Raw genomic sequence first — 19,077 nt, 5'->3', positions numbered from 1 at the left:
TTCTCCCATATCCACCCACCTAACACAACCTCTCACCTCATTCTACGTGCCAAACTGCAGTCCAGGTATTGTGTGTTCAGTTGGCACAGTGCAGCCACGTAAGTGTGTGTTTTTTTTTAAACAGAATCACTAAATTTGAAATCTAAGGTGACCTCCATTGCAATCCAACCAGTATATCTTATCAGTCCCTTTAAATCTGAGAAGTATTAAAACATCCTTCACACTTCAGTCCAAAGCTGGAGCTGTGTCGGTTGCACAAGCATTTTTGACACCAGAAACTGTGTACTAGGAATTTGACTTGTTTACTCCATTCTGTACAGCCTTACTGAGACTTAAAATGTTGACAAATAAACAGAATTCTAAAGATATCCTCGATGAAACTAATTTTACTGCAAGTAATCCTATTGTCAGACAAGAAAAGAGTACTGAATTAAATGATAAACTGAGTGCATCACAAGTGCTAAAAAGCAACAGAGAGCTAGTGACTAAATTACACCATGAAGCATGGTTCACAGGACATCACTGCTAGTGGCTAATTTCTTTTCATTCACAATAAGCATATACTATATTAATTACATTGTGGAAAATTCAACTACTTCGTTATCTATTATTAACATAGGGGATCAAGGAAAAAAATGTTTGTGGTTCCAGTGAGGAACCTTAATTAAGAAATTTCATGCTGTAAACTACTGTCTGTATAATTTTATTTAAATGACAAAAGTTTTTCACATGTAAAATGGATAAATAAAAGTGACGTGTGCCTGAAAGGTGCTCCTCCTGTCCTTTCATTTCCTGATGCTGTAAAATTGTTATCTTTTATTCAGCAGCAGTTACAGACAGCTGCTCCAAAAACCATTAGGCAGTTTTACACACACCTTGTTAGACTTGGAGTATCTCTTAATTCATTTCTGTTTGAGCCAAGTCTTCATTTAAGAAGTAAAGACAAAATGACGCAAGATCGAGGCTGTTGGCCCAAAACCTGTAAATCCTACTGCATCTAAACAGTCTGCAACATTTTGGGCCACTACCTAACATGCTATGATAAAAGAAGAATGTGTCGAAAGGTACACAAAAAAGAATGAAAACTGTGATAGTTTTCAGACAAATCCTTTCTCCTTTCATGAACTAGAGTACGCGCGCACGCCCACACACACACACACACACACACACACACACACACACACACACACACACTTGCATTACTACATTGTAATGGCTGAAAACATATATATGTACGTACGTTCGTGTGTGTGTGTGTGTGTGTGTGTGTGTGTGTACTGTAGTTCGTTATAGGACTCATCTAAAAACTAGCAAAGTTTCGATTCTTTTAGGTACACCTGTTGGAGACTCAAATGCTTCTGCTATCCATTGTGTGGCCTTCTTTAGTCTTAAATTATATGCATTCTGCCAGAACTTTCCTTAGCATATTTAAAAGAAGCATTTGTGTGCTGTGGAGTTGGCTCAGTGACTTGAGGCATGTGATATTGTTTCATGTGTTACTTCTCAGTGACTGTGTTTTGGGTACTGACACAAGTGCATTTCAACACTCCCCTAGAGCAAAGAAAATAGATAGCATTTTCTTATCGGCAAATAATTATCCTATAGTTATTTTGAGACCGGTTGATATACCCTAATATTAAACTACACATTTCCTGAAACTTCCTGGCAGATTAAAACTGTGTGCCGGACCGAGACTCGAACTTGGGACCTTTGCCTTTCGTGGGCAAGCGCTCTACCGACTGAGCTAGCCAAGCACGACTCACGCCTTGTCCTCACAGCTTTAATTCCACCAGTTCCTCGTCTCCTACATTCCAAACTTCACAGAAGCTCTCCTGCGAACCTTGCAGAACTAGCACTCCTGGAAGAAAGGATATTGCGGAGACATGGCTTAGCCACAGCCTGGGGGATTTTTCTAGAATGAAATTTTCACTCTACAGCGGAGTGTGCGCTGAGATGAAACTTCCTGGCAGATCGAGTCTCGGTCCGGCACACAGTTTTAATCTGCCAGGAAGTTTGATATCAGCGCACACTCTGCTGTAGAGCAAAAATTTCATTCTATACACATTTCCTGTTTTGCAGCAGAGATTGGGCACCATGCGTATAACTTGGGGTTTTGTCATCTATAAAAATTGGTTTTGCATGAGATTTGTAGTACTCACAACGAATAAAACTCCCTAACTCTTAATTTCATCCTGCAGTATGTTGTAAATGTAAGTTTCAAACAGGCAGCATTGTTCTGTATTACGGTATTTACTCTTTTAATTTCTGTGGCAAGACCATTCACTTTAGGGGGGAAACATTCTTTAGTCTGAAGTTACTGCTTTAAAGCTATTATCATCATATTGCATTATAAAACATACACGCATAGGTACATAATGTATTTACACATTAATATTTACATTTGAGAAACAAATGGCAGCAATTTGTCATGTAATGCAAGCCTTTCATTCCATCTTTAAAATCCTGCAGTGGGCAGTTTTCCACAATATGTCTAATTGTCCATTTCTTGGGACCACCATCCCACACAGCACTTTCACAGTAGCCACGTCTAGCTTGTCCTGTTTGGATTTGGATTCGGAAAGGCCTCCCCAAATGTTATGGAAACTACAATTGGGCATACACTGGGCAACTGTGAAATATCAGATAATTAATTCCATACAGGTGCTGCTACATAGCAACAAAAGATACACAATGAAACACACTTACAAGTAGTCTTTCCCAGGACCAGTGTGTGTGTATGTGAGTGGGGGGGGGGGGGGGGGGGGGAAGCTGGTTTGTAAGATTAGCCAACGATCAGCTCCAGGTGAGTGGTAGCCTTCCTTCAATTTTGTTTGTTGGTTTCTTCGCGAGTTCTCATCGTCATAATAATTCTATTGTTTGTTGCTTCTGAAATATCATGACAGAACCATTGACAGTGAATGACATTTTGTTCTTGTGCAGTCTAATTTATAGTTATATCAAGAAACAGTATATATGGAACAATAAAACATATTGCATAATTAAAATGAATATGCAATGGAGTGGCTACATATTGTGTTGGGAGCCTCCATGGTTAATATCATAGCTAGAAAGCTTTGAACGTGCCCCTTAGGAATGGCAGTTCTTTTTTTTTTTTTATTATTTATTTTTTAAAATCTAAATCTGATTTCATAGGGTTATAAGGCAGACATTGCGCAACAGAAACTAAAGCATATTCGATGCAAGTCAAGGCAAGTGAACTGACAACACAAGGAAACAGTGTTATCTGTCATTCAGAGAAGATGATTTGAGAAGAGATCACAAGCAGAGATGTGGTCCTTTTGATATAATGAACCAGGAAGGTATTGAAGGAAAGAAATCAGTTTTGTCTCCACAACTTCTGTGATCTCACTGTAGAGAATACCTCCACTTTTTTAAAGTGCCACATATTTGTCCATAATGATGGTGTGTGGTGCACTGACAGATGCCATTTACCTCAGTAAGATTTCATGGTTACTCAGCTATCTCCACAGACATATTCAAGCAAGATTCATTTGGAAAACCCTGGGAAGTGCAATAAAGCTGGTGGATTAATTAGGGCTGGTGTGTCGGCCAGTCTGGATGTGGTTTTTAGACAGTTTCCCACATCCTACTGCATGTAGGTACCCATATGAAACTTTATCGCACTTGCACATAGAATTTACTTTAGGCACATGCAGTTGGGTACACTGATTCCACCCTGGAGAATGAAAAGGAAACTGATAACCTTACTTGCTTAGTCTCCTTAAACCCTTAAGGATACAGGGTACTTATAAATGGTGGAAAAATCGAATTTTTTTATGACTTTATTATAAATTCTACAGTCTTTCCTGATTACATTGATATGTACGTTATAGGGTTTCAAATGAAAAATGACCTAAATATACCAAATTTAAAAATTGGGCGATGGGAACTCTACAGCTTTCAATAAAATTAATGAGTTCAATGTTTATGGTGATACCTTGGTAACAAAACTGGAGTGCCGTGGACATTTACAAAAGAGGATGGGTGCTAGATTGAGGAAGCTACAAGGAGAAATGAAAGGAAAGTTGCTATCTGATGGAAAATCTCTGTCTGGCTGAGGCAGATTGACAGAAACTGAAATAGACCTCCTTCAGAATTATTATGGACTGGCCATTAGATTAACTGCACCTCTGAATGATATTATGGCAATGAGAAAAGCTGTATGGGCCACCTAATTTCATAAGTTGTCCACAGATGACCACCCTGTGCATGGACTTTCTCCTAAAGCAGCAGAGTCTTGGTGTGGTTACCAAAAAGCAAAAGAAACTGGTCAAATATACCATCATAAGCATTCTCTTCCTGAACCTGTTATGAATGAAATAAAACCAATTTTTAGAGACCTGAATGACCCTGTTTTGCTTAGTAAATGTCTTCATGGAGGCACTCGAACACAAATGAAAGTTCCAACCATTGCATATGGGAAAGATTAGCCATGAATGTTTTTGTAGGACTAAATACATTAAAAGTTGGTGTACTAGATGCAGTGATATGTTTCAATGATGGAGTGATAGGAAGTGTGGAAGTCCTGAGAAATTAAGGCATAAAATGTGTCTCTAATGTGGAAGATCAATTGCTTCCATGTGACAGACAACGGTTGCATGAAGATGAAATATTCGTTCTTCAAGTTACCAAAGAAGCAAGAAGTGCTAAAAGGAGTGCCAAGAGGAAGCTTGAAGATGAAGAAATGCTGCAGTAATGTTCCGAGGCACAGTTTAATTGGACTCATATCTTCATTTGCAATTTCCCGCAAGTTATATTTTTCAGAATTCAGGTACAAATATTTCCTAAAGTTTATAAAGCATTGCTTGAATTTTTTTCTGTAACTTGCAATAGTCCATACATGTAGTACACCTAAGCTTTATTGCAGAATGAACTAAATTATAGAAAAATAACATTTTTAGTAGGAAAAAATTTTAAAAATTAAAATGTACGATGTGATATTTATCTTTTTAATATACATAATACGTGGAATTAAATAGGTCTAATACCTCAGCCATCATGTCATGCATATCTGGTAAAATTTTGGCCTTCTTCAAATGTATAACATTGGATTAAATGGTACCTCAATTTGAGGAAGCATTTTGGGAAAAAATTGCATCAATTTCTGTGTAATTTTTTAAATAACCCTAAGTAGGTTCAAAAATATTCCAAATACTTCTAATTTGTTTAGAAAGTGTGCTGCGTTACCTGATATCAACAAAAAATCTGTGAAACATATACATTATAAACAGTGCCTGAATGAAATAGGTGTTGATTTTTACATAATATTAAGCCAGTAAAGTACCCTGTATCCTTAATAAGCAGCACTAGCTCATTGGGAAAAGATACCATGTTTCTAGTTACCACACAGCTGCATTTATGGAGCAATTATAGCCAGACCCATTTGGTTTGGAGCATGATAATTGCTTAAAGCAATGTATGGGAATAACCATTGAGACAGGAAGATTTCAAAAAGTGATTTATTGTTGAAGGATTAGTTTTTGAATATTTTATTCCATGTAAATTTGAAGAAGAAGATGAGCCACTTGGGGAAAAATTTTAAATAAATAAATAAATACATTTCTTAACACTGCATCCAGCAAATGTTCTCCATTGTAAGTAAGGCAATGTTGGAGTCTTCCCTGGAAACTTAGCAGTATATCTTGCACCATAGTTTGCTAAAACTAACTTACACTAAGGACGACACACACACCCATGCCTGAGGGAGGACTCGAACCTCCGATGGGGGTGGGGAGTTATGAATCATTTCAATGTATTCCTCAGAATTTAGTTGCTGCATTACCAGCCACAGTCAGGAAAAGAAAAAGGACTAATCATGCCAGTCACTGAAATTGCACACCACACTGTCGCTTTCTTGAGCATGATGAGGCTTCTCATGAAGTGAACAAGAAATTTCTCCCACCTAGAACTGGAAGTTTTGTTTATTGATGAAACCAAAGGCATGGAAGTGGGCCAAATTTCTCAATAAGGCATCATGCCCATTTTCAAGCATATTTGCCTGTAACAGTTGCAAGTGAATCTGTGAAAAACTTTAACAGGTGTATGAACATAATGCTGTTTCGGTATTTGGGTTCCTCAAATTCAAAAGTAAGATGTTACATTAAAATACAAAGTGAGTTGTTACACCTAAATCCAGCATGAGTCACACGCTGTACTTAAAAACATTAAAGAACAGAAAATCCAGGATGGAATAACATCACCTGGAAAGGATAGCCATAGAGGAGGCATTGAGTCGCAGATCATCTATTTTTATTGTGCCTGTCTGCGACTCGACTCCTCCTCCTCTGTCTGGTCAATAGCGATCTGTATTTTCAGATTGTCATAAAAGAATGTTACTAAATATTAAAAAATAGTTACGTCTGTACTGTACGTCATGTGCAGTGACTGGAAAAATTCACATTTTGCGATAACTGCAAAGCAGATGCAAATTCTGCCTCAAAATGCAAAATTACTTAATTAACACTATTTTGTAATGAATTGTATCAGTATGAACTATTTTACCAGATATAGTTTGAAATAGCTTTATTTTCTGCATACAAATATCAAAAATTTAACCAGTTTTCAGTTACTTACATTCTATATCTCTGTTTGCAAAATAAAATGTGCATGAACACAGTGACATATCAATGCACTCAATGATCTGGTGCCATGCCAACTGTGGACAGTTGAATGGTCTATTTAAGATACACACTATGGTTCTTGGTCATGGGACCTAGCATTTTATGACAAAGAAACATGGGTGTGTGTATATTTAGCTAAACCTAATTATGTGGGTGCTTATAATGTGGCAATTTAGGTGACATGTTTTGAACTGCAGTTGCATCGAATACTATTATAGTGCTGGCCTGAATTAAGTCTCCTACAATGCTCTGCTAAACTCAACAAGCAATTGTGCGGTAACTGTTCCCAAGTGCTTTGTGTTGTGCATTGCTCGCTGTTTTCTTATTTTGAATAAATGAAGTGAATAATCCTGGTCCACAGATTTTGATTGCAACCCTTACAATCCCAGAAGTCTGCACTTTGCGCTATAGCAAGTGAAAAACAAAATTTGTAACATGTTTCAACTGTGCCAAAATTCTTCCCATAATGTTAAAATAGAGTCACCTTGTGTTTGGTTCTAGTTCTACACTAACTGCCATATCAGTTCTATCTGTAGCATTGTGAAGCATGGGTTGTACAGCTATGAATGCCCATGAAAGGTCAAAATTAATAGTCTGCAGATTTTATGATCGTTAAATTGGTAGGGAAAAGACAAATAACGTCCAGAAACATCATAACTCGGAGATGCACTCAGTTCACTGGTGCAAAATTGCTGCTGCTTTTGACAGAACAATCAGTTTTGAAAGCTCAAACACAGCCAAAAGAAGAAAACAAAGGCCATTTTGGAAGAAAAAGTGTTGCAGTTTTTGCAAAAATAAACATTCCAGTGACAAAGTTCCCATTTTGCACTTTTTTGCCATTTTCAAAGAACTAAGGCTTTGTTTGTCTTCACTTCAAAATTTGTGTGGCTAATAATAAAAAAGAAGCTACATTTTCCAGTCCCTAGTCATAAGACTCCTTTCGCGATAGACCATGCAGAAGCTAGCAATTTTCATGTTCACTATCCTTACCGTGTCTCACTGCCACCGAAAATCTTCTAAGGCAGATCCTGTATATGCTGACAGACAGAGCTACAGCTGATGCCTGAAAACTATGGGACCAATCATATGGCTGTAGCTCAAGTAAAACATAGTGATTACATGATCTATCATTATGTATTTAACATTTTGTTGCCCATTGTCAACTTGTTTGATTCTCTTTATTCAGTGAACCATATTTCCTCAATTATGGGATGAGGTTTCGTTACCAAATTCATCATTTTAAAAATACAGATTAAAATATTGCTGCTGAGGTGAACATTTTAGGTTCATCTTACATTTATAGATCAAGCTTTGGATATCTAGGTCACATACTGATTTATTTTGAAGAATTCGGAAGGGCAGGGTTGGGCAAACAGTATTCACAATCAGTTAGCCTCAAGATTTCCTGAAATGCTCGATACAGTATCAGCGTTGCTCAAACAATCATGTGACATCGACTCATATGGCACTAGTCCAAGGGACAGGTGAGAAACAATGACCTAGCCACTATAACAATTTATTGCACTACTTAAAATTTGACAATTTTGTGAAACACAGGAGGAAACACTAAGTTCTACCATCTTACAAACTCTTGTTTTATTTGAACAAAGTAAAAGTTCTCATCCATACATGGATACCATATACAAACATTAATGTTGCTTTTTAGGTAAAGATAACATTGAAAAGTGGAAATGTTGCCCTTCAAAAAACATTACTTGATTCTGAACCCAGATCAGTATTTTATTTAATTATGAGAGGCTGTAATGATTTACTGAGTGGGTTGCAAATGAGAAATATGGTTGGATTTTCATTTATTAGAGTACCGGGTAAAAACTTTACCTGCTTTTAATCAGCTTTAGAACTTGATGGTGACACTCAAATGGAACAGGGAGGGAAATTAATCCAGCTGATCTGTCTAACAAACAGAATAAGTGATAATAAACTGACTGTAACCGTTATCGTGAGAATAAATTTCAGTGGCAAGACTCATCGCATACCAATAGACATCAGTAGATAATGGGATGACAAGAAATTTAAGAATTGGACTGAATGTATTCTACATTTTTATTTATATCTATACTCTGCAAACCACCATGAGATACGTGGCAGAGGGTACATCACATTGTAACAGTTATTACGGTTTCTTTCTATTCCACCATTCTCATGTGGATTGTGGGAAGAATGATTGATTACATGCATCTGTCCATGCAGTAATTATTCTAATCTTACCCTCACAATTCCTATGTGAGTGATGTGTAGGGAGTTAATATTCCTAGAGGAATCATTTAAAGCTGGTTCTTGAAACTTTAACTGACTTTCCCAGGATAGTTTACATCTATCTTTAAGACTCTTACAGTTCAGTTCCTTCAGTATCTCTGTGACACTGTTCCATGGATCAAACAAACATGCTTCCCTTCTCTATATACATTAAGTATCCCCTGTTCGTCCAATCTGGTATGGGTCCCACACATTGAGCAATATTCTAGATCTGGTCACACAACTGATTTGTAAGCAATCTCCTTTGTAGATTGATTACTCTTCCCAAGTATTCTACCACTAAACGGAAGTCTACCAGCTGCTTTACTCATGATGGAACCTTTGTGATCATTCCATTTCGTATCCCTGCAAAGTGTTCCTCCCAGGTATTTGTATGAGTTGGCCGATTCCAGCAGTGACTCACTGATATTGTAGTCATAGGATAGTTTTCATTTTTTGAAGTGCAAAATTTTACATTTCTGAACATTTAAAGCAAGTTGCCAATATCTGCATCACTTTGAAATCTTATCAAGATCTGACTGAATATTTATGCAGCTTGTTTCAGGTAGTACTTCATTATAGATAACTGCATCACCTGCAAAAACTCTGAGATTACTATTAATATTGTCTCCAAGATCATTAATATACAACATGAACAGCAAGGGTTCCAACACTTTTGCGTGAGGCGCACCCAAATTTACTTTTACATGTGACGATTACTCTCTATCCAAAATAATTTGCTGCACCCTCTCTACCAAAAAGTCCTCAGTCTAGTCACAAATTTCACACAATACCACTTATTGTACTTTTGACAGTAAGCCTAGGTGTGGTATGGAGTCAAATAATTTGGAAAATCAGGAAATACAGCATCTACGTGATTGCCTTGATCCAATGATTTCAGTACGTTTTGAGAAAAGTGTGTGTTGGATTTCACATGATCGATGTTTTTGGAATCTGTGCTGGTTGGCATTGAGGAGGTCATTCTGTTGAAGATATCTCATTATGTTTTAGCTCAGAATATGTTCTATGATTCTACAACAAATCAATGTCAAGGATATTGGACAGTAGTTTTGTAGATCACTTCTACTATCCTTCTTGTAGACGGGTGTGACCTGTGCCTTTTTCCAAGAACTGGGCACGGTTATTTTTTATTTTTTTTAAATCTATGATAGATTATAGTTAGAAGATAGCTTAGCTCAGCCACAAACTCAGTGTAGAATTTGATAGGGATTCCATCGGGCCCTGGAGCTTTGTTCAGTTTTAACGATTTCAGCTGCTTCTCAACACCTCTGACACTAATGCTTATTTCATTCATGTTTTCAGTGGTACAAGGATTCAGTTGGGGTAGTTCTCCTTGGTTTTCCTCTGTAAAGAAAAATTTGAAAACGGAGTTAAACATTTCAGCTTTTGCTTTGCTACTGTCAGTTTCAGTTCCTGTGTCATTGACTAGGGATTGGACACTAACTTTGGTACCACTAACTGTCTTTACATATGACCAGAATTTCTTTGGGTTCTGCAAAAGATCACTTTACAATATTCTGCTCATAGTTATTAAAGGCATTACGTATTGCTCTACTGGGTACATATCTATGAAGTGCATGGTCAACTATTCTTTTAAACTTGAGCCATAGTTCCTCTACATGCCACTGCCCTGTGTTGAAAGTTCCAAGTTCCTCATTGAGATATGACACTACTGAAATCATTGGATCAAGGCAATCATGTAGATGCTGTATTTCTTGATTTTCCAAATTATTTGACTCCGTACCACACCTAGGCTTACTGTCAAAAGTACAGTCATAAGGGGTATCGTGTGAAATTTGTGACTATATGGAGAACTTTTTGATAGGGAGGGTGCAGCACATTTTCTTGGATGGAGAGTAATTGTCACATATAGAAGAAACTTCGGGTGTGCCCCACGCAAGAGTATTGGAACCCTTGCTGTTCATGTTGTATATTAATGATCTTGGAGACAATATTAATAGTAATCTCAGAGTTTTTGCAGATGATGCAGGCATCTATAATGAAGTACTACCTGAAAGAAGCTGCATAAATATTCCATGAGATCTTGATAAGATGGGCATCTTTATGCCTGTTTTAGTTGTCCTTTGTACATCATTGTTACCACAACTGTGTCATGGTCACTGATACCAGTTTTGATGTGGACATCCGCAAAGAGGTAAGGTCTGTTTGTTGCTATTACATCCAATATATTTCCACCATTAGTGGGGTTCATAACTATCTGTTCTAGGTAGTTTTCAGAGAAGGCATTTGGTAAAGTTTCACAGGATGTCTTATCACGCCTACCACTAACAAAACTAATTTTCCCAGTTAATTGTTGGATGATTGAAGTCTCCACCAATGAATACAGTATGTTTTGGGAACTTACATACAAGTGAACTAAGGTTTTCTCTAAAGTTTTCGGTTTCATTAGGAGATAAGCCTGTTGGGCAATAGAAGGATCCATTTATTATTTTATGCCCACCCCTGATACTGAATCTTGCCCAAACAATCTCACGTGCAGGTTCAATGTCTATCTTGGTGGATTTGTATTTCTTGTCTACTGTGACAAACACACCACCTCTGTTTCCCATTCACCTATCCTTTTGATATACACTTAAATTTTCCCCAAAAATCTCACTCCTATCAATTTCAGGTGTCAACCAGCTTCCTGTACCTAGTATTATGTGAGCTTCACTGGTTTTCATGAGTGATTCAAACTCTGGCAGTTGTTGAGAATACTTTGGCAGTTTACCATTAGGATTTTAATACTCTCACTGGTGGGAGGCCTTTCTTTCGATCTTACACTGATACTTCTGGGTTTCATACAGTTACCATTGTCTGGATTGGATGGGAAGTAGCCTAATTGAAAAAACTCTTGTGTGCACCCCACACACAGTCAGCTCCCTGAGTTGTAGACTCCGATGTGTAGTACACAGCGACCCATTTAGGGGAGGCCTACAGTTCTCAACCCTACGGCACAATTTCAGAGAGCTGCAGCCTAGCTTGTCACAGAACTTTTGAAGTATCTGGTTCAGTCCTTCCACTTGACTCAGAACCAGAGGGCTATGATCAGTTCTGGGGACAATGCTGCAAATTGTGAACTTAGTTGAAACTCCTTGCACAAGGGTGGTTTTTTCAACCTTCTCTGCCATTCACTGGAATGACCTTGGAGCCCAGATGACAGGTATCATTTGTTCTAGTCTGCACCACAATCCACAGTTACTATCAACCTGCTCCCTCAACGGCTGCTGGTATAGCCTCTTCAACATGTTGAATGAGGCCCCCAGGCATACACACTGAGTACACCTCGTGTCCTTTCCTGTCCTTTGCTGCCATTTCACTTAGGGGTACCATCATTCACCATACCTTTCAACTACCGACAATTAATAGACTCCTACCCTTTTTGTGTTTGCCTCCTCCTGACATCATACAAAGCAGGTTTCCCTAAAACATGTGAAATATTAGTTGCAGTTGTTACATATGACTTGCACTCTAGAAGATGTTGCAGTCAGTTTCTCACAGTTGTTCTAACGCAGCACTACAGATGGGTTGTAGACGGATCAGAGATGTTAGCTTCGCTGAGAAAACAGGATTAGTACAGGGAGGGGGGTAGTGAATGAGCAGCAAATTATGCCACGTTGCCAACCATGGGAATCTATACTGGGTAATTTGGCATTTTAGAAACATCTACCACATTTAAAATGCAGTTTGCCTAAATCCATTTGTAGATGGAACTGAATTGACTTTAAAATTGGACAGATATGCAACAGTAATACTCATTTCTGCAGAAGGTGTAAAAAGTCTATATAGGAGCCATTGGGATATTTATGTATTTTGTGCTACGGTTTGTTGTTGCTCATCATGATGTATGATGGGATTGAAAGGGTTTGTGTGTGTCAACTGCTGGTTCTACGCCGCAGATCAGAAAGAGGTGGGCAGACAATAAGTTTCAAAGCAAGAGACATTGTAACATTCTCATGTCAATATAGAAGTGAAATCTGATATGTATTCAGATTAAAACAGCTCTAATCTTGTACTCCACAGTAACCATAACCTCAGGAATCACAACATATTCAGAAGAAATAGCCAAATATTTGTGATGGCTAAGAGAGAAATTTCACAGCCGTTCTAATAGGATGATGGTGGTGGTGGTGGTGGTGATTAAAAATAGTGACACCACAGATGACAGGGTTAGCAAGCAAAAAATGTAGGGGACAGAAAGGTCTACAAATTAATGTAATCTATTTCTTTTTGTTTAGTTTATGTCTCTTTGTAGTATCAAAACGTTGACAATAAATGGCATAAATTTGGAATAGGTATAATGTTAACTTTTTAAGCAGGTACTTAAAATTCCAATCTATCAGTTAAAAACAAAAGATAAAATCGTCTTTTTGTACTGACTGGAGAAGTGGTGTGAAAAATGTGTGTTTCATTACCAGATGTACAGTTTTTTTGCATGGTAATCGTCACACAAACATTTAAAACAGAACCTAAATTCCTGTTGCACTATGGACAAAATAAAGCCAAAGGTGTAAATGAAAGAAGGTTTTATAAGTAAAACAAAATTCAAGCAAATAAGAAATAGATATAATGATTGCAATAACCTGGAAGAAAAATCAGGATGATAAAACAAAGGAAATTAAATCAAAATAAATATATAAAATTAATTAAAAACAAATGAACCAAGATTTCAACTGGAAAAAGAATGATAGGAAGAAAAATGAAATCAAATGAAGAAGTTGATATTATGATTAAAATGGTGTGACAAAGAAATGGAAATAAATTACATTTAAAAAATAAAAATAAATTACTGCACCTGATGAGATTTGAACCCACAACCTTGTGCATTTGAAGCCATTATTCTACCCATCACACCACCCAAGCTCACTGTGTAATACAGCTGTTTAATGCTATTAAGTGTCAAAAAGCAGGCTGTGATACCTGGGATCTTAATCTACAACACCGAATGTTTGGTTTCAAAAAGTCTACCTCTGGGGACCGCTTCTGCCCAGGTAAATATGGTATGTAGCACATCTCACTGCAACAGTATTATGTGCTGTGCAGGCTACAATTTCACCCTTGTGAGTGCAAGCTCTGTTGCTGGCAGACAACCACAATATCAAGTGCTCTTCCATAAACCCTTTATATTTATGCATATCACAACCATCCAGATAATCTTGCTCAGCATATGCTCTCTTCAACATGCAGTTTTTTAAATCATCCCATATCATAACATTTCTAAAATTTTTTATGATCTACGTATAAAAGTACGCCATTCTGAAACTCCTGAGCAAATGAACACTTTGTTTCTGACGGACTTAAACGTCGAATATTCCGTGCCCACCTGTGGTATTCGTGCGTGACCACAACCCATCGTCACAGTTTCAATTTTGCGAATATCTCCTGCTTTCCAAACTTTGCAGAAGCACTACCGTACACTTTGTGGGACTTACAAGAAGTATATTGCAGAGAAATGGCTTAGCCACAGCCTAGGGACTCACAGAATTGAAGTCGTGAGGTTAGATAATGAGTTGCTCTTTGGTTGTTTAGGTGATAGAACATTGCCCACAAAGACAAATTTTTGGGTTCAGTTACTGGTCCAGAGTACAAATTTTAATCTGCCAGGAAGTTCCGAAACAGCACACTCCTCACTGCAGAATGGGAGATTCTTCTGCATAATTACTTCATACTGTCACATATATTACATTCGTGTAATAACAGGAGCAAACCTAGGAAATTATGCTGAATCAGAAAAGGAAGACTTTAATTGAAAGAGTAAATAAAGCGAATTGAAGCATAGTGCACATTGTTGAAGAATAATCACAAATCTTCAGTCTAATGTGATCATTTTATGTATTTGTTGCAATGTGCTTTTCATTTTTCACTTTATTTTTATAAAATAACGGGGATTCTTGACTGTATGTGAAATTAATTTAGGTTGTTAACTTCTTTTTTCAGGTTTGTTCACTGGCAATGACAAAGGAGTTAAAAGAAAAAGAGGAACTGATTTTCACAGGAACAAGAAAGCTCGTCTTGAGGAGACACCAAAATTTAAACACAGAAAGAAAAAAAGACTCTAAGTCCAGATGATAATAAGTGTAGAAATTGTGTAAATAAAAGAGACAATTCTTCAACTAAAGTGCACAAAAATTAATAGCAAATAACATTTTTTGTTTAAGAGTTATATTACAGCTTTTGAACCGCCTTATGTGCAGATTAGATCTGTTCCGCCTATCTGTTACTTTTCTCTTTCTTTTTTGCTCCTCCTCCTTGTCCTTTTGAAGTAACCTTTTGCATCTACATGGACTTTTATTCAAATGAATTGAATCCCTTTCAAGCCATACTGATTTAGAATTTTCGTAGTTTTCCTGAGTCACTTTAGGTGAATGGTAGGATGACTATTTCATCAAGGCAATATCAGGTTCGTACTCCTATTCTTTTCTGAGCTAATGTTTCTCTCTGATGTTGATAACACTAACAGGATTTTAAACTGGTACGTTCCTTATTAATGTATTCCTGTAGTAAATTGTAATTGCATAGTTACTTAATAATTTATTGGGAAGTACAACTGAAGAAAATGAACAATTAATTTTTTGTAATTTAGGTATTTGTAGAGGTTTTACTGATATTGATGAATACAAACTGGTTATTTCATCAAGTCTTAGTCTCTCAGATCCATAAAATGAACACTTAAGTCACATGACAGCTGTTTGGGAAAGGGATGTGAACTGATATACTAGAAGAGGGATATGAACTGCTAATATTTATTTGTTCCAGTCCTTTAGCATGACAAGTTAATTGTTCAGCACATCTTTTGTCTTCCCATTACCCTTTAATTCTTTGTGTTTCTGTGATCTTAATTTTGATCCTACACTCAGTCCACCTATGTGCTTCTGCCTACTTTGTATGGCTTCTTTTCCCTTTATTCCATTTCCTTTCCATTGCACCATGTGTCCTTTCAGCCGATTGTTCCTTGTTAAGCATGTTGTGTTCCATATCTTCTTGATCAACATTTTGTCATCTGTACTCATGATGTGAGGCAACGGCCTTGCCGCAGTGGATACACCAGTTCCCGTGAGATCACCGAAGTTAAGTGCTGTCGGGCATGGTCGGCACTTGGATGGGTGACCATCCAGTCTGCTATGCGCTGTTGCCATTTTTCGGGGTGCACTCAGCCTCGTGATGCCAATTGAGGAGCTACTCGACCGAATAGTAGCGGCTTCGGTCAAGAATACCATCATAACAACCGCGAGAGCGGTGTGCTGACCCACGCTCCTCCTATCTGCATCCTCCTCTGAGGAAGAGACAGCGGCCGCATGGTCCTGGTAGGCCACTCGTGGCCTGAAGATGGAGTGTACTCATGATGTGCCCTGCAAAAAAAAATTTCTGTTCTGTATCATATCTGAAATTGGTTCTAAAGTCTCTTGTAGCTCCTGTCATGAGTACGTCTCCAAACTTCATATATGTTTATTCTTTGTACGGTATCATTGCTGACACTAGTTTTCAAAATTCTTGAGGTGATATTCTAGAATTCTATAATAGTATCTCACCTGAACAAGAATAATATTCTCAGTAAACCACAGTTTGGATTTCAGAAGAATTGCTCCATTGAGAATGCCATTTACATGTTCACTCACCAAATTTTATAAACATTAAATAACAAGATAGCAGTAGTTGTTATTTTCTGTGACTGTCTACCAGGTGTACAAGTATGAAATGTGGATTTTTTGTCTGAAAAACATGTTAAATTCACAAGAATGATAAATAGTGCTTTGTTCAAAGTATGCTCCATTGTTTGTTATACATTTTTCCCACTTTTGTGCAATTTGTGAATACCACGGCAGTAAAAATTTTCCCCTTTTGCTGTGAACCATTCATTGAGCCATTTTTTTCACATCTTCATACAATCCAAACCACTGCTCAGCAAGTACGTGACCCATCAATGCAGGCAAATTTAATTGGAAGGAGCCAAGACTGATGAGTAAACCGCATGGGGTAGAATTTCACAGTTGAGTGCTTCCAATGTGTCATGAACCAGTTTTGCCATATGTGTAGGAGCACTGTCATGAAGAAAAATGACTTTTTGTGGCCTCTTTTGGTATTGTGGCTTTTATTCAAACAGTGAACAGTTCAAATAAGTCTTTAGTTGTTGGTAATGTTTAATATTAACCATTTCCCCATGTTCTAAAAGTTCATAGTAGACGACGTCCCCCTGATCCCACCAAACACAGAGCATCCTCTTTCTGCCAAAGCGATTCGGTCTTGCAGTTGATGTGGATGGTGTGCCTGGGTCTAGCCATGAATTTTTTGCATGTGGAATTCCCAAAATAAATCCACTTTTCATCCCCCCAAACTATATGATGCAAAAATGACTTCCTTTTGTACTGAGTGAGCAAAATCATACGTGTTTTTGCATGTTTCCATTTTCCTGTCATTCAACTCAAGTGGTACCCATCTACTGATCTTCCAGAATCTTTCCCATCTCTCGTAGCCAATTGGAAACAGTCTGTTGACTGATGCCCAGGATTAAATCAGAGGGTGTAGGTCATAGCGCATTGAGAAAACTAAATGAAATTGGCATGAAGATGCAATGAGAATACCTCAAAGATGAGCACATCAGTACCTCTGTCCATATCAGACCTACAAACCACCAGCAATACCTCCATTCGACAGGCCACCCATTCCATGCCAAGAAGTCCCTTCCTTACAGCCTAGCCACTTGGGGCCATTGCATCTGTAGTGATGAGCAGTACCTCTCGAAAAATACGGAGTGTCTCACTGAGGCCTTCACAGTTCATGATTACTCTCCCAACATTGTACAAAAACAGATTTTCTGTGCCTTATCTTTCCAGTCACACGCCACCTCCCAAAATTCCCACCATCTTGCCACAAAGGAGCATTCCCCTCGTGACTCAGTACCATCCAGGACTGGAACAACTGAATTACGTTCTCAGCCAGGGTTTTGACAACCTCTCATCATGCCCTGAAATGAGGAATGCCCTACCCACTCTCCCCTCCAACAGTGGTATTTTGCCAACCATGAACCTAGACAATATCCTCGTCCATCCCTACACAACCCACACTCCCAACACCTTGCCTCATGGCTCATATCCCTGTATCAGGCCTAGATGCAAGACCTGTCCCATACATCCTCCCACCACCACCTACTCCAATCCAGTCACAAACATCACCCATCACGTCAAAGGCAGGGCTAACTGTGACACCAGTCATGTGATCTACAAGCTAAGCTGCAGCCACTGTGCTGAATTCTACATGGGCATGACAACCAACAAGCTGTCTGCCCGCATGAATGACCGCCAACAAACTGTGACCAAGAAACAGCTGGACCACCCCTTTGCTGAGCATGCCACCGAACAGATGTTCTTCATTTCAATGACTACTTCACAGCCTGTGCCATCTGGATCCTTCCCACTAACACCTGCTTTACTGAATTGTGCAGGTGGGAACAGCCCTGCAATATATCGTATGTTCTTGTAACCCTCCTGGCCGCAACCTTCGTTGGTCATTATCCTTATTAATCTAGGCCCTTCCCTGTTTGTATTCCAGCACTACATAGCCCTCCGTAGCACCAATGCAGCCACAGTCTTTTTAATTCCCTCCTTTTCTGCAATCCCCTTCGTGCCCTTCATCAAATCTCCCAACTGCACCTAGATGCCCTACCCTCTCTCCATTTCATCCCTGTACACTCCCATAGGCAGCACTTTTTCCCCTACCTCTACCTGGCTATCCCTCGCCCTCCTTGGCCCAGCCTCCTCCTGACCTCCACCACCTGGTTGCCTCTCCCATCATGTGCTGCTACTCACAATCTGGCTTCAGCTGCCAGAGACTGTAGTCATGTCTATGTGAGTTGTGTTTGCATGGGTGTGTGTGTGTGTGTGTGTGTGTGTGTGTGTGTGTGTGTGTGTGTGTTTTATTTAAAAAAAGGCCTCGTTGCTGAAAGCTCACTTTCCAACAGTCTTTTTATTGTGCCTATCTGCGACTCAGCATCTCTGCTATATGGTGAGTAGTGACTATCCTTTTCATAATATCGTTACATTCCATCCTGGAATTTCCATTGTTTGGTATCCCAGATTACTTATTTAATAATATTTCTTCGGAAATTGTCGCCCTCTCCTCTTGTAATGTGATGAACAGTTCAATAAGTAAATGCGGTTTCCCA

At 38.4% G+C, this 19,077-nt stretch overlaps 1 protein-coding gene across 1 annotated transcript in view; it reads left to right on the top strand.

Moving 5' to 3' along the window:
• LOC124606549 (protein Peter pan) overlaps nucleotides 1-15,036 on the top strand; it is an 81,850-nt gene extending 66,814 nt beyond the window's left edge. Inside the window, exon 8 of the mRNA XM_047138537.1 lies at nucleotides 14,856-15,036. Within this exon, the coding sequence (XP_046994493.1) occupies nucleotides 14,856-14,977 (122 nt within the window). The 3' untranslated portion in view covers nucleotides 14,978-15,036. The remainder of the gene's footprint in view (nucleotides 1-14,855) is intronic.
• Nucleotides 15,037-19,077: the final 4,041 nt, after the last annotated feature.

The sequence above is a fragment of the Schistocerca americana genome, chromosome 1 (genome assembly GCF_021461395.2).
Source record: "Schistocerca americana isolate TAMUIC-IGC-003095 chromosome 1, iqSchAmer2.1, whole genome shotgun sequence".
Classification (NCBI taxonomy): domain Eukaryota; kingdom Metazoa; phylum Arthropoda; class Insecta; order Orthoptera; family Acrididae; genus Schistocerca; species Schistocerca americana.
Note: the sequence above shows the minus strand (reverse complement) of the source record. Positions and strands in the feature narration are given on the sequence as shown.